This window comes from Neophocaena asiaeorientalis, unplaced genomic scaffold, assembly GCF_003031525.2.
Source record: "Neophocaena asiaeorientalis asiaeorientalis breed wild unplaced genomic scaffold, Neophocaena_asiaeorientalis_V1.1 scaffold10, whole genome shotgun sequence".
In the NCBI taxonomy this organism is placed as follows: domain Eukaryota; kingdom Metazoa; phylum Chordata; class Mammalia; order Artiodactyla; family Phocoenidae; genus Neophocaena; species Neophocaena asiaeorientalis.
The window spans coordinates 2,427,629-2,444,519 of record NW_020172817.1 but is presented as its reverse complement, the minus strand read 5'-3'; the positions used below and the strand labels follow the sequence as shown (position 1 = coordinate 2,444,519).

At 40.5% G+C, this 16,891-nt stretch overlaps 1 protein-coding gene across 1 annotated transcript in view; it reads right to left on the bottom strand.

The window, feature by feature from the left end:
* Positions 1–16,891, bottom strand: part of MYO10 (myosin X) — a 218,301-nt gene that overhangs the window by 75,997 nt on the left and 125,413 nt on the right. Inside the window, exons 9-17 of the mRNA XM_024741735.1 lie at positions 16,213–16,316; positions 7,749–7,878; positions 6,284–6,402; positions 5,187–5,333; positions 4,045–4,145; positions 3,867–3,933; positions 3,256–3,348; positions 2,768–2,836; positions 1,753–1,835 (exon numbers count right to left, since the gene is read on the bottom strand). Of these exons, the coding sequence (XP_024597503.1) occupies positions 1,753–1,835; positions 2,768–2,836; positions 3,256–3,348; positions 3,867–3,933; positions 4,045–4,145; positions 5,187–5,333; positions 6,284–6,402; positions 7,749–7,878; positions 16,213–16,316 (913 nt within the window). The remainder of the gene's footprint in view (positions 1–1,752; positions 1,836–2,767; positions 2,837–3,255; positions 3,349–3,866; positions 3,934–4,044; positions 4,146–5,186; positions 5,334–6,283; positions 6,403–7,748; positions 7,879–16,212; positions 16,317–16,891) is intronic.

The window sequence follows — 16,891 nt, the reverse complement described above, 5'->3', positions numbered from 1 at the left end:
CCCCCCCCCCCCCCCGCCACTTCCTAGTTGTGTGACTTAGACACGATGCTTGCCTCTCTCTAGGCCTGTTTTTTCATCTGGAAAATGGGGGCCACTTTAGGATTTATTCTATACAGCTGGGGTGAAAAGGAAATGAGGAAACGAAGGCAAAAGGCTGAGCGTGGTGCCTGGCACATCGTAAGTGCTGATGTTTGTTGTTATTATTATTTAAAAGTTCTGTAAAATCTACTGCCACTACTGAGAGTAAAAGGCTTCTCAGAAGTTTTTTTTTTATCTTCCTTGCACGGAAGATGCTCTGGGCTATAAAACCGGGGTGGGGTGTGTGTGTGGGGGGGGTGCCTTCGCGGGGACCAGGGATGAGGCGGTCGGGCATCCACGCCCCTCAGGGGGACAACGCCAGCACTTCCCTCATCACTTCTCTTCTGCTTGACCCTTTCTCACTTGCATCCCAGTGTGATGTTTCACTCTCGCTCTTTGAACTTCTCTGTGCTTTGAGTGCTTTGGAGTTTTACCCATTAAAACATCACAGATGCCAAAGGCAAAAGAGAGCAGGTGCAGCAAATAGGCCAAGCCCCTCCTTCTACAGAGAGAAACCTGGGGCTGAAACAACGTTCTTCACCCCACTTCCACAACCACTTGACGTCATGACAGCGGCAACCAGGGAAAGGCCATCTCGCGGGTCTCCAGACCTGTGCTCTTTTTCACAACAAAATGTTCCAGGTAACCTCAAGACACTGCTTTTATTTAAATGTATCACTTTAAATCTGCTTTGAGAGATAGGTAACCTGCTATGGTATTTTTAAAACATCGCCATTTTTACAGGTCTGAAAACTTACCTAAAAATAAAAATAGCTGACCAGGCTGTAATTAGGGAATCCTCATAAAAGAGGGTTAAAACAAGTTGAAAGATCAAACACTTCCACCCTGAGCTTCTAAGCTGACACTTTAGAGGGGTTCCCTTCACCCCAATTCTAAGTGACAGGGTGGTCACCTAATACTTTCATTTCTAAAAGTATTCCAGCTTTTTAGTAATTGTGCTTTCCCTCCTTAGATATTAAATATGTGTGTTAGAGACTCACGCTGGATCTGATACAGGTATTGACAACTTTAAGGCAAGGGTTGTTTTCCTCCTTTCTCTCTCACAAAGGCTCCTAAAAATAGGAAGGCTCCTGGTTTAATACATACAAATAGCTAAACTAATCACTAAAACTTTCAGCATGTTTTCCTTAACTACTGATTTAATGATGTGAATTTACAATTCATGAATGAATAAATGAATGGGTAATTAATCTATCATTTTAGCTGAATAATACTTGTTTATTTCTCTCGATACCCCTTACACTAATGAGAGACATAGGGTCCTACACACCCGAGGCTGAAGTCAATTTAACGCACAGCTCTAAGCTTGCTATGAAGACAGTAGGTCCTACTGGTTAAAATCTTAGGTCCCTGGGCCAAGCAGACCAGATCAAATCTAGTTGAGGGATCTCGGGCAAGTTACTTAATCACTGTTAAGTCTTAATTTCCTCACCTGCATAGCATGATGGATTTACTATTCCAACGCTACCTCATTAAATGGTAGTCACTACCGCTGGTACCATTTTCTATCTCTCGGATCACTTTCTTGATGAAATACTGCCCGGGGAAGAAGATGATAAACCAATTGCCCCACACATTAATTTTTTCTGTATTCGTGAATTAAAAGCATCTGACAAACATCAGTCTGACATCTCGGGGAGAAGACTGACGCACCGGCTTTCCCTCAGCAAGTTGAGAAGATCATCCCTGAAGGTATCTCTGTTCTTCTCCAAGATGCCCCGCACGTCATACTGCACCTGGTTTTCCAAAATAAACAAGAGAAGGCGGAACCGATCAAAAGAATCACTTCGGGCCATAAGCATCCCCTTTAAAAGCTGGGTCCACGACAAGATGTTAGCTCAATATATTTATGATTGGCTTCTGAAATTACTATTCTCTAAATACCAAATGGGCAAGTATCAGCAAGGATCTTGATTAGGAAGTTACCTCTCCAAGGGTGTGGAGAAAAGGGAACCCTCCTACACTAAGCTGATGCAGCCACTATACAAAACAGTATGGAGGTTCCTCAAAAAACTAACAAGAGAGTTGCCATGTGATCCAGCAATCCCACTCCTGGGCACACATCCGGACAAAACTCTAGTTCAAAAGATACACGCACCCCCTATGTTCACAGCAGCACTATTTACGATAGCCAAGACACGCAAGCAAACTAGACATTCATTGACAGAGGAATGGATAAAGAAGATGTGGTACATGTATACAATGGAATACTACTCAACTATTTGTAGTAAAAGAATGAAATAATGCCACTTGCAGCAACATGGATGGACCTAGAGATTATCATACTAAGTGAGGTCACAAAGACAAATACCATATGATATCCTTATATGTGGAATCTAAAATATGACACAAATGAACTTATCTACGGAACAGAAACAGACTCACAGACTTAGAGAACAGATTTGTGGTTGCCAAGGGGGAGGGGAGGGGGGCAGGGGGAGAGGGTTGCATTGGAAGTTTGGGATTAGCAGATGCAAACTATTATATATAGAATGAATAAACAAGGTCCTACTGTATAGCACAGAGAACTATATTCAATATCCTGTGATAAACCATAAAGGAAAAAGAATATAATAACTGAATCACTTTGCTGTACAGCGGAAATTAACACAACATTGTATATCAATTATCCATCAATAAAATAAATTAAAAAAAAAAAGGGAGTTACCTCTCCAGCATAGTGTTTCACTCCAAAATTGTTGACTGCAACTCTGGGCTTCACGTAAAAGTGGTTATTCTAAAAAAAAAAGAAAAACAAATAGAAATGCCTAATTTCACTCACTGATTTCCTGACAGTATAACTATAGCTGACAGTGAAAACAATTGCAAAACCCACGACCTATCAGAGGTTTAGGACACATTGTGTGATGCACTTCATCGAAACCAGGCAATTCTGGTCTGTGTCATTACATTAGGTTAAAAATGTTAAATTTTATACACTAGCTAAACATGGGCATATTCTGGCAAGCAGCCTACAATCTATGCCTTTGGCTTATTTCCACTTAGTTATAGCAGACAAAAGCTTTCGTTTGAGGGAAAAAAATTCACTGTGGGAGGCACAGTAGGGTCAACAGCACCGAAATCTGTCATGTGTCACATCTTAATCCACAGATGTGCTATTCAGACACAAGGAGGAATTGGCAGGTTTGGACATACAGCATGCTGAGTGTGTAACTTCTCCAATAAGGTGCCGTCTGTGGCTTGAGGAAAATGGCTTTCTTCATTGATAAGGGCTAGGAGACCAAGTTTCTAGAAGAGGGGAAAAAAGGTTAAATATGAATTAGAAGTTTTTGGCTCTGTTTATTTTTACAGCTCCTTTCCTCTCTACTCTCTATCAAGTAAGTGGTCAAAAGGGCATAATAACTTCTCACATTGAAAAATTCAGAAAGACACACTATTAAGAAATCTAGTTCATTCCACACTAAAAAAACTGAACCCCCTGCAATTTGGTGGACAAAACTTTTACAGCTGGCCAATCCACTATCGGAACTGCAAAGTTTTTGATGATGACTTAAAATCTATGGGAAGCTAGTTTGCACACTGTTGATTCTTAAAATATTGACTTCAACGAGACAATGGGTTTGAAGCAGCCAAGTATTTAAATGCAACCTTGCACATTTACATGTATGTTTCCAAACGGTCCACTGTGCTCTAAACATTCACATCTTTGATGTGCGTGTTAGTACAAGCTGTTTTGTTCCCATAAATATGAATCAGCCCAGCTGGACACCCTTGGGACTGTTACCAATTCTTCAACAGTGTGTTACCTTCTCAATCAAGTCCAGGCATTCTCCATTGTCTATCCAGTCAATGTCTTCCCACACTAAGCCTTCTCTGTGCAAAGATTAAAAAGGGCCAGGTTGTAGTCAAATATAGCTTCAAAACTATCCAGTGGAAGGGCTCATTTTCTTAAAGAATTTGAAATGGAATTTGATGAGTGCTTACCTGCTATATTCCAGTTGTTCTAAAGAAAAGATATGCTTGTTGAAATACTCCTGAAGTTTCTCGTTTGCATAGTTTATATTGAACTGCTCAAAGTGATTCACCTAAGGGAGGAAACCATTCAACAAGTGTCTTTAGAGCCCTGACTATTACATAAAAAGGCCAAACAAGCCACGATGGAGAAAGGTATGGAGGTTCCTTAAAAAACTAAAAATAGAGCTACCATACAATCCTGTAGTCCCACTCCTGTGCGCATATCCAGAGAAGACTGTAATTCAAAAAGATACACGCACCCCAATGTTCACTGCAGCACTACGTATAATAGCCGGGACATGGAAGCAACCTACGCGTCCATCAACAGAGGAATGGATAAAGAAGATGTGGTACATGTATACAACGGAATATTACTCAGCCATAAAAAAAAAGAAATAATGCCATCTGCAGCAACATGGATGGACCTAGAGGTTGTCATACTGAGTGAAGTAAGTCAGACAGAGAAAGACAAATATCATGATATCACTTATATGTGGAATCTAAAAAAAAAATGGTACAAATGAACTTATCTACAAAACAGAAATAGTCATAGATGTAGAAAACAATCTTATGGTAACCATGGGGGAAAGGGGGGGAAGGATAAATTGGGAGATTGGGATTGACATATACACACTACTATATATAAAACAGATAACTAGTAAGGACCTACTGTAGAGCACAGGGAACACCACTCAACACTCTGTAATGACCTATATGGGAAAAGAATCTAAAAAAGAGTGGATAGATGTATATGTATAACTGATTCACTTTGCTGTACAGCAGAAACTAACAAAACATTGTAAATCGACTATACTCCAATAAAACATTTTTTTAAAAAGGCAAAAAAAGGGCTTCCCTGGTGGCGCAGTGGTTGGGAGTCCGCCTGCCGATGCAGGAGACACGGGTTCGTGCTCCGGTCTGGGAAGATCCCACATGCCACGGAGCGGCTGGGCCCGTGAACCATGGCCGCTGAGCCTGCGCGTCCGGAGCCTGTGCTCCGCAGCGGGAGAGGCCCGCGTACCGGAAAAAAAAAAAAAAAAATCTGCAGAGAAACATATTCATGTTCGTTTCAAGAGGCTTGCTTAAGATTATCCCACTCGCTGGAAGCATACCTCAAAGTTTTCAAATCCAAAGATGTCAAGGATGCCGACAGATTTGAAGTCATCTTTGCCTTTGATCCTGCCATTGATCTTCTTGATCACCCACTCGAAGCAGCGTGCGTAAAGCGCCATGGCCAAGGAGTCCCTGCTGTCTGCTGCCTGTGGGGAGAGGAGACAGGGCCACGGTGCCCAGATGACCCCGGGCAGCCCAGACAGGCAAGTCCTTCCCTGTCCCACTCGGGAGACACACTCACTCAACATCTGTGCACCCCACGTCAAGTAAGCCAATACCGTCTAGGATAACACAGCTGTCTAAAGAAAGGGTAACCTAGAGCCTGCTTATTCACTTTACAGCACGATTCACCAAGAAGTCCTTGAAGTCAGGCTTTCGAATTCAACTTTATAGACTGAGTTGTAAGAAAGGATCTGAACCCACAGCTACAAATTTTATCAGGTTTCAAACGATAATTAAGACCTGACCTCTCTCATTATCATCTTCTCATATTTCACTCTGTACACATAAAAGTTTTCTTCACGGCATGCTTAGCGTTTCTACCTACCCAGTCAAGAAACAGCTGTGAGATGGGCTAGCGCATATAAGAGGCTCAAGGCAGTAGCAGAAGCAAAAATAAGTAATACAACATACTGTTGCACTGTTTTCATTAATAATAATAATAATTATTATTATTACAGCTAATGTTTATGTAATTCTTACCCTGCACCAGGCATGAGGCATTTAGCATATATATTTTTATTATCATCCTTACTAGAATCCTATGAATTCGGTACAATTACCCTTGTCTTACAGAGAAGGAAACTGAGGCACAGTGAATAAATTTCCCAAGAACAAAATATAATAAGCCGAAGAGGCAAGACTCAAACTCGGGAAATGTCCATCAGGCCCCTTTCTCCTAACGACTCTGCTACACTGTCTCTAAGAAGACAACTGAACCACTTTGTGTACCCCCCTCAGTGTGGATGTCTTCTTTATTTTGATCTGGAGCCAAACTCATTCAAATGGTTCACTGCAGCTACTTATTCGAATCAAAGCCACAGATCTGCAGACCCAGGAGCATCTTTAAAAGTTGCTTTGAGGGCCACACGCCTACCTGTTGAACGTTGAGAGGCGTCAGGATCTCCTCCCCCCGGAGGGACATGGATCTCTGGGTCAAGGCGTCTGTGAGCTGTGCCGGGTCCAGCCCAAGTAACTCTGCAGACCTGCCCAAGGCTGGGGAGGAAGGACAAGGCAAACGTGGACACACAGGCCATGGGACGCCGAATGGGTGCAAAGCCAGCTCCACAGAGTGACACAGTAAAGCAGAGAATATTCCTAAGTCCCTCAGGCAAGACCTATAGGACACACGTTCTTCTGGTAGGTTATTCACTCCTTTAATAAGTCTTAGGTTTACAGCAAAGAACCTGGTGCTTGGACCGAGTATGGTCCAAAGACCCCGAGGCGGGTTCCCCAAGACCTCCAAGAGGTTTGCAAGGTCATAACTATTTCAATAATAAGACTAAGATGTTATTTGATTTTTCACTCTCATTCCCTCACCAGTATACAGAAGAATATTCCAGAGGCTACATGACATGAGGTAGCCCAACAAACTGAAGGCAGAAGCAGGAGAATCCAGCTGTCCTCTGTTACATCAGATATTGTAAAAATTTACAAAATCGTTAGACAATGTCACTCTTCACCGATTTGTTTTGGTTTGTTTTGGAAGATGGTCTTTCAAAGAAAATGATGATATTTATTGTATTATATGCAATGGGTTTATTATGGTTATTTTAGAGCAAATTAATTTTTTTTAAACTGCCTCTGTTTTAATTTCTAATGCAGTAAACATCAACAGATATGACCCACAGGAACAAAAGCTCTTCGGAATTCTCTGTGATTTTAAAGTTATTAAGAGGCACTGGGAGCAAACGTCTGAGAACAACAGGCCTGCAGCCCTGGGCAACTCTAGGGCTACTTTCAACTTCAACTCATCCAATTCCCAGCCTCCATGCCCTTATCCATTGCATCTATCAGAAAAGTTTAAAAAATAAATCACTCCAGGAAAATGATAACTGATATTGTTATGTGTCTATTAACTCAATCTTGACAACACATCTCTGTCGTGCACGTCACAGATGAGAAGTCACAAGTACTGAAGGGGTAAGTAACCCAAGGAAACAGCTTGTGGCAGAGCTGGGCTACGAACCAATCATTCTGGCTTGAAAACTAATGGTCTTAACCATTCCACTATGGCAGCCTTCAATAACCATGAACAGCTATGGCAACACTTATGCCTGATTCATAACATTTCTCCTACATCCAATTCTTGTCGCTCCTATTTCCTGTTATTGGGCCCACTGTCCTTCTTTCTTAGTAAACATGAGAACACAGCCAGTAATCACTTGTCAGATGCTTTGACCCTTTATTAGCTGACCGTTCACATCAGATACAAAGCTCTGTAGCTCTTATTCAAGGGCTCGAAAAATTTTTTCTGTTAAAGACCAGATAGTAAGGATTTTAGATCTATGTTTCCTATGAGGCAAAAGTCAAGGAAGTAAAGGAGGGAGGAACAATCTTACCTGTTTTGAAGGAAACTTGTGCTCCACCAGCAGTGATAAATTCTATGTTCCCAAGATGCAATATACCAGCAAGCAACCTCAAAACTTCCCGAACTTCTTCCTTGCTAAACTGCATTACCTCCATTGCCATCTAGAAGAAAATATTTAATTTTTAATGTTTTCATACTAAAGAAAATGAAAAATGCTCCTTTCTCAGTAAAGTTATTAAGTATTATTCTCAAGGCAAGAAAGCAAGAAATAGATGAATGCCCCCTCACTTTTTTTAAGATTTTTAAAAAATTTATTAATTCATTCATTTTTGGCTGCGTTGGGTCTTTGTCGCTGCACGTGGGCTTTCTCTAGTTGCAGCAAGCAGGCTTCTCATTGCAGTGGCTTCTCTTGTTGCGGAGCACGGGAGGTAGGCACATGGGCTTCAGTAGTTGTGGCACGCAGGCTCAGTAGTTGTGGCTCGCGGGCTCTACAGCGCAGGCTCAGTAGTTGTGGTGCACAGGCTTAGTTGCTCCGCGGCACGTGACATCTTCCTGGACCAGGGCTCGAACCTGTGTCCCCTGCATTGGCAGGCGGATTCTTAACCACTGCGCCACCAGGGAAGTCCCGCCTCCTCACTTTTAAATGATAAATGACTTTACACAGGTACACATAAAAGAAAAGCATGACATTAAGAAAGAATTGTAGAATACTTAGAAATAACCCAATTAGTAAGATAAAAGTAAATACCTGCCTTACATACAAGACTCCTATTTATGCCACAAAAGAATTACCCCAGAGAGTCACAGTAATGATGGTGACAAAGAAATACTTTTTCTATATGTATCAAAATGTAATGGAACATTTATTATTTTCCTACACATAAAAAACGGTGGGGGGGATACTTCATGAGACTCCTCTAGTGTAAACTTTGGGGACTTGTCTTAATTTTAAATGAGCAGGGACGCCAGTAGGTGGAATGAAATTCTCTATCAGGGGCTGGACAGATAGGAGAGTCTACTGTTCCTTTTATAAGAGATGCTGATGGAAAACCTGAGTGGTTCTAGATCTGTCTTCCCTGGAAAGTCATCACATCGCTATTTTCCATTTCTCCAAAGGATTTTTCAAGTCTTATTTTGGCCTCTGGATACTAAATGGAAGTTAACATAATGCCGATTTGGGAAAAATAAAAATAAACAGGCACCTACAGGGGTTCTGATCCCCAACAAGTATCTAAGCTGAAGCCAGGCATCTTCTGAATCAGATCTAAGATTTGCTCATTTTCTCTTATGACTTGGGAGCCATCAGAAAAAGAGCTAAATAGCCCCCTCCAACACACACACACCGCACACACGAGGGCACACACAACTGAGGACAGAATCGCTGGCTATACTGATGAACATAAGCTACAAAGAGAACTCGGACCCATAATTGTTACAATGACCACAGGAGATGTGAAGAAGGAAGCCACACAGCACTTTGAAGCCATAGAAACTGCAAAAGGAAATGACTGGAGATTTTAAAATGTGACGAGTTTAATTTCTTTACAAGGAAAAAAACAAAGCCAGAAACAAAGGGCAAAAACGACAGACAGGGAAACAGAATTAAAAGAAAAAAATTGTAAGGCAAGGAGCAATAGCTATATTAAGAGACACATGAGCAATGAAAATAAAATAGGCACTTCTCGTAAGAGGAAATGCAAATCCACAGAGAAATGTTTTCCTTCCTAGAAATCCAATATGCACAAATTGAAGAAAATGAGAGAACTTCTATTAAATTAGCAAAAATTTTTCTGAATGATAAAATGGGTGAACGTGAGGTATATATATATGCACTGGTCACTGGTAGTATAAGTTAGTATAATCTTTTTGGAAAACAAGATTATGGGGCAGCATTGTGCTGGGCCACATATGTGTATAATCTCATAATGTTCAGAGAAGTTACTTAACTTTCTCAGGGTTACACAACCAAGACTCAAAGTCAGGCCTGATGAACCCAAAGTCTAGGAACTTACTGTCGTCTATCCAGCTCTATGCTTTTTTTCTTTTCATGTCCTTAGAAAGCCCATCTCCTGTGTAATCTCCCTTCACTGCAACACTGGGGATTTGTTCTGAGGAAAATCTCAACAGGAAAGAAAGTTTTGTAAAATATTCACTACGGTGTTTTCTTAACAACACTTTCAGAGAGAAAAAAAAATCTAGCTCTCCTACAATCAGACAAGTCCAATATAGCCAATGAACTTGTTAGAACAGCATATAGTTTTTAAAGGAAATTATGAACATTATATAGAAACGATATTTATGATAGCTGTATGCAAAAAGTAAAAAATTATTTTTGTGACTAATTTTTTCAAGAAAATCATCCGGGAAGAAAATCTACAAAATTAAAAATGGTTGCCATGTTACTGCTGGTAGGTTAATGGACACTGCATTCGATGATGTCTTTTAATGTTGTTGACATGTTTTTACTGTAACAACCGAGTCTCTTAATGGATCAATGGGTAAATAGATTGCTGTCTATTCAGTGCTGTCTGCTACTTACCAGAAAAAAGAATAATTGAGTGATGTGTGGTTTGGATGAGTGAAAGAAGCTAGACACAGGAGAATAGATTCTGTATGATTTCATTTACAGGAAACTCTAGAAAAGACACACTTTCCTAGGTTTCCTAGGGCAGGGGCTGGGGCTGGGATTGTCTAGGAAGGGGGACAAGCAACTTTTAGGGTGTAAAACTGTCCTTCGGTTTGACTGTGGTTGTGGGTATATGGGGGCATAAATTAAAAATTCACTTTATACACTTTCCATGAGGGCATTTTATTATAGGTACATTATAATGCAATAAAATCGCCTACAAAAAAATTAAAAGACAATGAATTGTTTAACCAAGGTAGAGAAGACTATCATTTCATGGGTTCAGACAGAAACTGACACAAAGAGGAACTATTAGCCTAGTGCATCAATCTTTAAAAGCCTACGGGAAAAGAATTATTCAAATTTACTTATTCTGGGCTTCCCTGGTGGCGCAGTGGTTGAGAGTCCGCCTGCCGATGCAGGCGGTCCGGGAGGATCCCACGTGCCGCGGAGCGGCTGGGCCCGTGAGCCATGGCCGCTGAGCCTGCGCATCCGGAGCCTGTGTTCCGCAACGGGAGAGGCCACAGCAGTGAGAGGCCCGCGTAACGCAAGAAAAAAAAAATTTACTTATTCTAAAAGCAAAGAAATATGGCTAAGAAATACAGATTATTTATTATGCTCAAGACTTTTAAAACACTGGTAAGGACCAAATCAGACCTCAGCAAAATAATTATAAAGCACCTATGCTGTGAAAAAGTTAATAGTTTTCCCTTTCTATGACTAAAGTTTTCCTCATGTATCACAAGACGTATTCAACACTAATTTATAAAAATTTTCTAAGCTCATTTTAGGATGACCACAGAAATGAAAATTTTCACTGTTAAGTCACCTGCCTGGACTCTATATAACACTAAAGAAGTAAGATCTTCCACAGACTCGTGGTTGCCACGGGTGGGGGGAAGGGGGGAGGGCATGGGGGAGGGTTGGAGTGGGAGCTTGGGATTAGTAGATACAAACTAATATATAAACAAGGTCCTACTGTACAGCACAGGGAACCATCTTCAATATCCTGTAATAAACCATAATGGAAAACACAAAAAACAATATATATGTACAACTGAATCACTTTGCTGTACACCAGAAACTAACACAACATTGTAAATCAACTACACTTCAACTAATAAAAAAAAAATCTCCTCTATACGTGTGTTAAAAAAAAAAAAAGATCTTCAAAAAATAAGTTCCCAGTAGTAGGCAGTTTCAAACTGTAGAATGAAAAATATCAAACGATAATCTGTGAAAAAAATTCTTGGTTAAGTTCTGAAAATACATACAAAGATTTTATACGGAGATATGAAAGCAAGTGAATAAAATGGGCTCACCATATGAACCAATGTGTAACTTCTTCGCTTTCAAGTTTAACTCTAAGTGAATTAGTTAATTAGTCAGGAGTGTGGTGACAAGTGGCAACTGCATTAATCAGACCATGGGGTAATTTAATGGCTGCAAACAATTATCACCAGCGCCAGCAAGAGTCTCCTTTCATTGTCTCCTACTGTCCTATTTTACAGTCTTTTTAGTAGCAGTCTCCACCCCTTTGGCAAGAGTAGCCCCTTTAAGCCTTCTTTTTTAAAAAAACTTTTTATTGAAATATAGTTGGTTTACACTGTTGTTAAGCCTCCTTATAATTATGTTTTCTCAACAATATGGCTCAAGACTCAAAAAAAAATAACCCTGGGAAATTCTCAGCACAGTTCAGAAGCGCTAAACGGCAATTTAGCTATAAAACTGGCACAAAGTTATACAAAATGTTTTCAATAAAGTCTTTATTAAGCATTAAGCACATAGAAAACAGGTGACTGTGTGCGTGGTGGGGTGGTGACGACAAATACATGATACAATCCCAACCGCTAAGGATGAAAGAAAGGAAGCCAGGCTTTTGACGCTAGAAACAAACAGGGAAGAGGGACGGATTTCAGGTACAAAAGGTACATCCACTCAGGGTCTCAGCGGTGAGGTGGGGATCGTCATCCAAGGGAGCCAAGGGACCTCAGGTGAGTCACGAACAAGTGAAATGAATAAAATGGGGGGAGAGGAGGCTTGTTCTGGGCACAGTAAATCACAAGTTAAGTTCTCTGGTAATTCATTGTGTAATTTTATATTAGGCAAGATGATGTTATTTTATAATATAAAATTTGCTTCTACTCTCATATTTTCCAACACTGAACGAGACTGAGGTTTTAAATTTTTTTAAATTTTATTATTATCTTTTAAATTTATTTTATTTATTTTATATTAGGCTGCATTGGGTCTTCGTTGCTCCACGCAGACTTTCTCTAGGTGAGGGGGGACTACTCTTTGTTGCGGTGCACGGGCTTCTCATTGCGGTGGCTTCTCTGTTGTGGAGCATGGGCTCTAGGTGCGCAGGCTTCAGTGGTTGTGGCACATGGGCTCAGTGGTTGCGGCACGCAGGCTCAGTAGTTGTGGCTCGTGGGCTCTAGAGCGCAGGCTCAGTAATTGTGGTGCACGGGCTTAGTTGCTCCGCGGCATGTGGGATCTTCCTGGACCAGGGCTCAAACCCATGTCCCCTGTATTGGCAGGCAGATTCTCAACCACTGTGCCGCCAGGAAAGCACCAAAGGCGGATTCTTAACCACCGCGCCACCAGGGAAGCCCGAGACTGAAGTTTTTAACTGTGGCAAAACTGAGGTATAAAGTCAGCCCTTTATTTATTTATTTTTAATTTTTACCGGGGTATAGTTGATTTACAATGTTGTGTTAGTTTAGGTGTACAGCAAAGTGAATCAGTTATACATATACATATACCCACTCTTTTTTAGATTCTTTCCCATATAGGCCATTACAGATTATTGAGTAGAGTTCCCTGTGCTATACAGTAGGACCTTATTAGTTATCTACTTTATATATAGTGCTGTGTATATGTCAATCCCAATCTCCCAATTTATCCCTCCCCCCACGCCCTGGTAACCATAAGTTTATTTTCTACATCTGTAACTCTATTTCTGTTTTGTAGATAAGTTCACTTGCAGCCTTTTTAAAGATTCCACATATAAGCGATATCATGTGGTATTTGTCTTTCTCTGTCTGACTTACTTCACTCAGTATGACAACCTCTAGGTCCATCCATGTTGCTGCGAATGGCATTATATTGTTCCTTTCTTATGGCTGACAGCCCTTTAAATCTTTATAATATCTGACTCACGAGGAGTCAACTTATGGATGCATGGGCTCACACCATCAAAAATCCATGGGTACACCCAGTAAGACCCAGATGGGTACACCCAGTAAGACCTAAATGGACACCCAGTAAGATCTAAAAGGAAACCCCAGTCCTGGTCCACGGCCAGGCACGCCATTAACATTCAATATTTGTGGAGTCAAAGAATGAAGAGATTATCACTCATCGAAGACTCTTGTTACTCCCCCACGCACTTCATCAGCCATCATTCTGGTGGGTCAAACACAGGCAGTAAAAATAAATTCCTTGTTACTGACTTGAAATAGCTTCATCCTGACTCAACAGTTTATAGCGGAACTTGGAAGGCTGCAAAAAAATGGCTATGAAATTTAGCATATGTTCACCATCTCTGCCCCAGGAAAAACTAGGTTGCTTAAAATGGCTCAGGATCCCTCACAGGTACATATTTATATTAATGTCAGTTGGTATCAATAAGGAATTCTAAAAATACACGAATTCTTAATGAAATAAGCAAAATTCTTAAAAGGTCCTATTGCCAGAGTATACTGACATTAAAGTTGATAAAAAGGAATAATTTTTTTTTTTAGTAGCTGAAAATACCAGAGGTGACATTTTCATATGTAATTCACAGAAATAATCTCTCTCTGTTAACATTTTAACACATTCTTCAAACAAATGTCCTTGAGTCCCAATAGGATGTGGTCCCTTCCCTTCCTTTAATCTCAAAACCTCTGGGAAAAGGAGCTTTATGGAATTAAAGTATGAAGATACAAATTTAAATGGTATTTGATTTTGGAAGAAAATAAAGACAAATTACATGATAAAACAACATAGCATAATCTATTTCAATCGTCTTTATTTCTTCAGCAGAATGTAGGGATTATATATATGGACACTAAAAAGTAATTGCAAAGTAAATATTTAAGTATCTATAAATAGAATTCTTATAAGTCTGGTGTGTACATTCACTATGTCAACTTCATGTGTAAATTTTTCTTCCTTTCTAGATGACACGCCTTTTCATGGTAGGACCAAATTTCAAACGCCAAAACCTATCATTTCAATTTAAAAATAAAAGTTAGCAATCACTGAAAACAGGCCAAGCTCCACAAGCTTCCTTTCTGTAGCTACCAGAAAGAGCAGACAATTCTGGATCAGAAGACAATGCCCCAGGAGGAAGCCATCAGAGTACCCTCTCTCCAGTCACTCCCAGGACGAGGGAGGGCCTCGCTGCCCACTGGCTCACTGGGGCCAGTGAGCCAGTCAGTATGGCCCTGCAGCGACACTGCAACTTGAATAACTGGGAGTCTATCTACCACTGCAAAAAAACACCTTCCATCACAAAGTAAATGGAGAAAGCTCGTGTAGTTAAAGAAGTCCAGGATGCCAAAATAAAATGGAGAAAGAAAATTTTAAATACTTAAACATCTCTTAAAGTCCAATTTGCAGGGTCAAATCCCATGCCGCCTAGGGTAGGTACACAGCAAAAGGCGCTGTCAGCAGGCGGCTTTTTGTTAATAGGATGAAGGAATGAGAGATGACAGAGACACCGCTCTACGTTATAAATGGCAGAATGGGACATCTTTAAAAGAAAGGCTGAGGGGAAGATGATCACGACATTATAGCCTCATCTGTTTTTAATTTCATTTTCAGTTTAAGGATACATACATTAGATGTGGGGAAATGATGTGTGATATATATCCATTTAAAAATATACTTTGATTCCATTCCACGAGGCATTCTTATGAACAATCTAGAAAAGTAAATAGGGATATAGAACCAAGTTGTCGACAACAACTAGAAAGACAAATCGGGGTGCACATAAAGCAGTGACTACCTACCTGCCTCCTGGTTAGAGTGTGGGATTTGGAGTTAGTTAGACTTTGCCTAGATACAGGCTCTATTAGGTGCTGTGTGTGGTTAGACTGGTCACCAACCTCTCTGAGTCACAGAACATACACAATCATAGTTCTACCCTCACAGGGTCATTAGAAGCAGGGAGATGGTAAGTCTGCAGAGTAGGCCCTCAGTCGGTGTTAGCTGCATTTATGATGGATCAATTCTAGATCCGCTGACTCCAAATGCTGAACTAATGACTCTGGCAAAGGAACTGAGACCACACTGATGAAATCTACCAGCCCCACTCAATCAGGTGGGGCTGTTAATAATGCTCGATGACCAGGCTTCCTAAATGCAGTCACTTTATAACAAAGTCCCAGGAAATCTGAGAACTGCAGGAAGCCGCACAGGTCCACACTGCAGAGTCTTAAAATGACTACTTCTGTGTGATCAGAATCGGTTACCAGGATGAGGCTATGAGAACAGGATGAGACCCAAACAGTCACCTGGTCTAACTGTTGACCGGTTTCTTTTTAACTGTAGAACCAATTATTCAAAAAAAAATTTTTAATCGTAAGCCCTGAAACAGAGGATCTGCTTGCTCCAGTCCCAAACCTGTGATTTTTTTGTTTTGCTTTTCTGACCGCTATTCCAAGCCAACCACCCAACTGTCCTGAATGTCAGACATTCACCCACCTTCTAAAGAGAGAGGATTCCCTTCCATGACTTGGAACAAGAAGAAAGGACCTATTCTCGCACAGCGGTACAAATGTGATTTCTTTTTTTTATTAAAAAAATGTTTTTGAAGCAGAAATGAAAGCTGTCACTTTTTCTGTCACCTTTAATAAAGGAAAATAGGAAAGTAACTTACAATAACTTCCCTAAAGGATTCCTGGTCACTGATTGTCTTGTCTCCTACACATCCAGATTGATTCAAGTAGTGGTAGTTTTCTGGCACAGATAAATAAAATTCTTCTACAAAAAGAAAAAGAAAAACACAACATCAGTATTTGACTGGCCAGGGTAAGACATAATTTAAAAGAGTTTTCACTTTGCAACTTTATTTTTTAAAGTACAAAAATAATTCTATGCTCCTAATGGTCCACTATTAAGATTAAAACATTCCCTCTCAATCATCATCTAGGGAAATCAGAATTATTAAATTCTATGGGATGGAAGAAAATGTTACTGAAAAAAGTAACTGATGAGGATCCTGTGTTGATTGGTTTTTTAAAAATCAAATGTTTAGAAATTACCGTTATTTGGGTGTGACTTAAAAGTAAAACCAGTTGTAATACATTATGTTTTGTTTTTTGTTTTTTGTTTTTTCGGTATGTGGGCCTCTCACCCTTGTGGCCTCTCCCGTTGCAGAGCACAGGCTCCGGGCGCACAGGCTCAGCGGCTCCACGGCATGTGGTATCCTCCCGGACCGGGGCACGAACCCATGTCCCCTGCATCGGCAGGCAGACTCCCAACCACTGCACCACCAGGGAAGCCCACATTATGTATTTTTCACAAATATTCTTTAAATCAGAAAAGAACTAAGATTC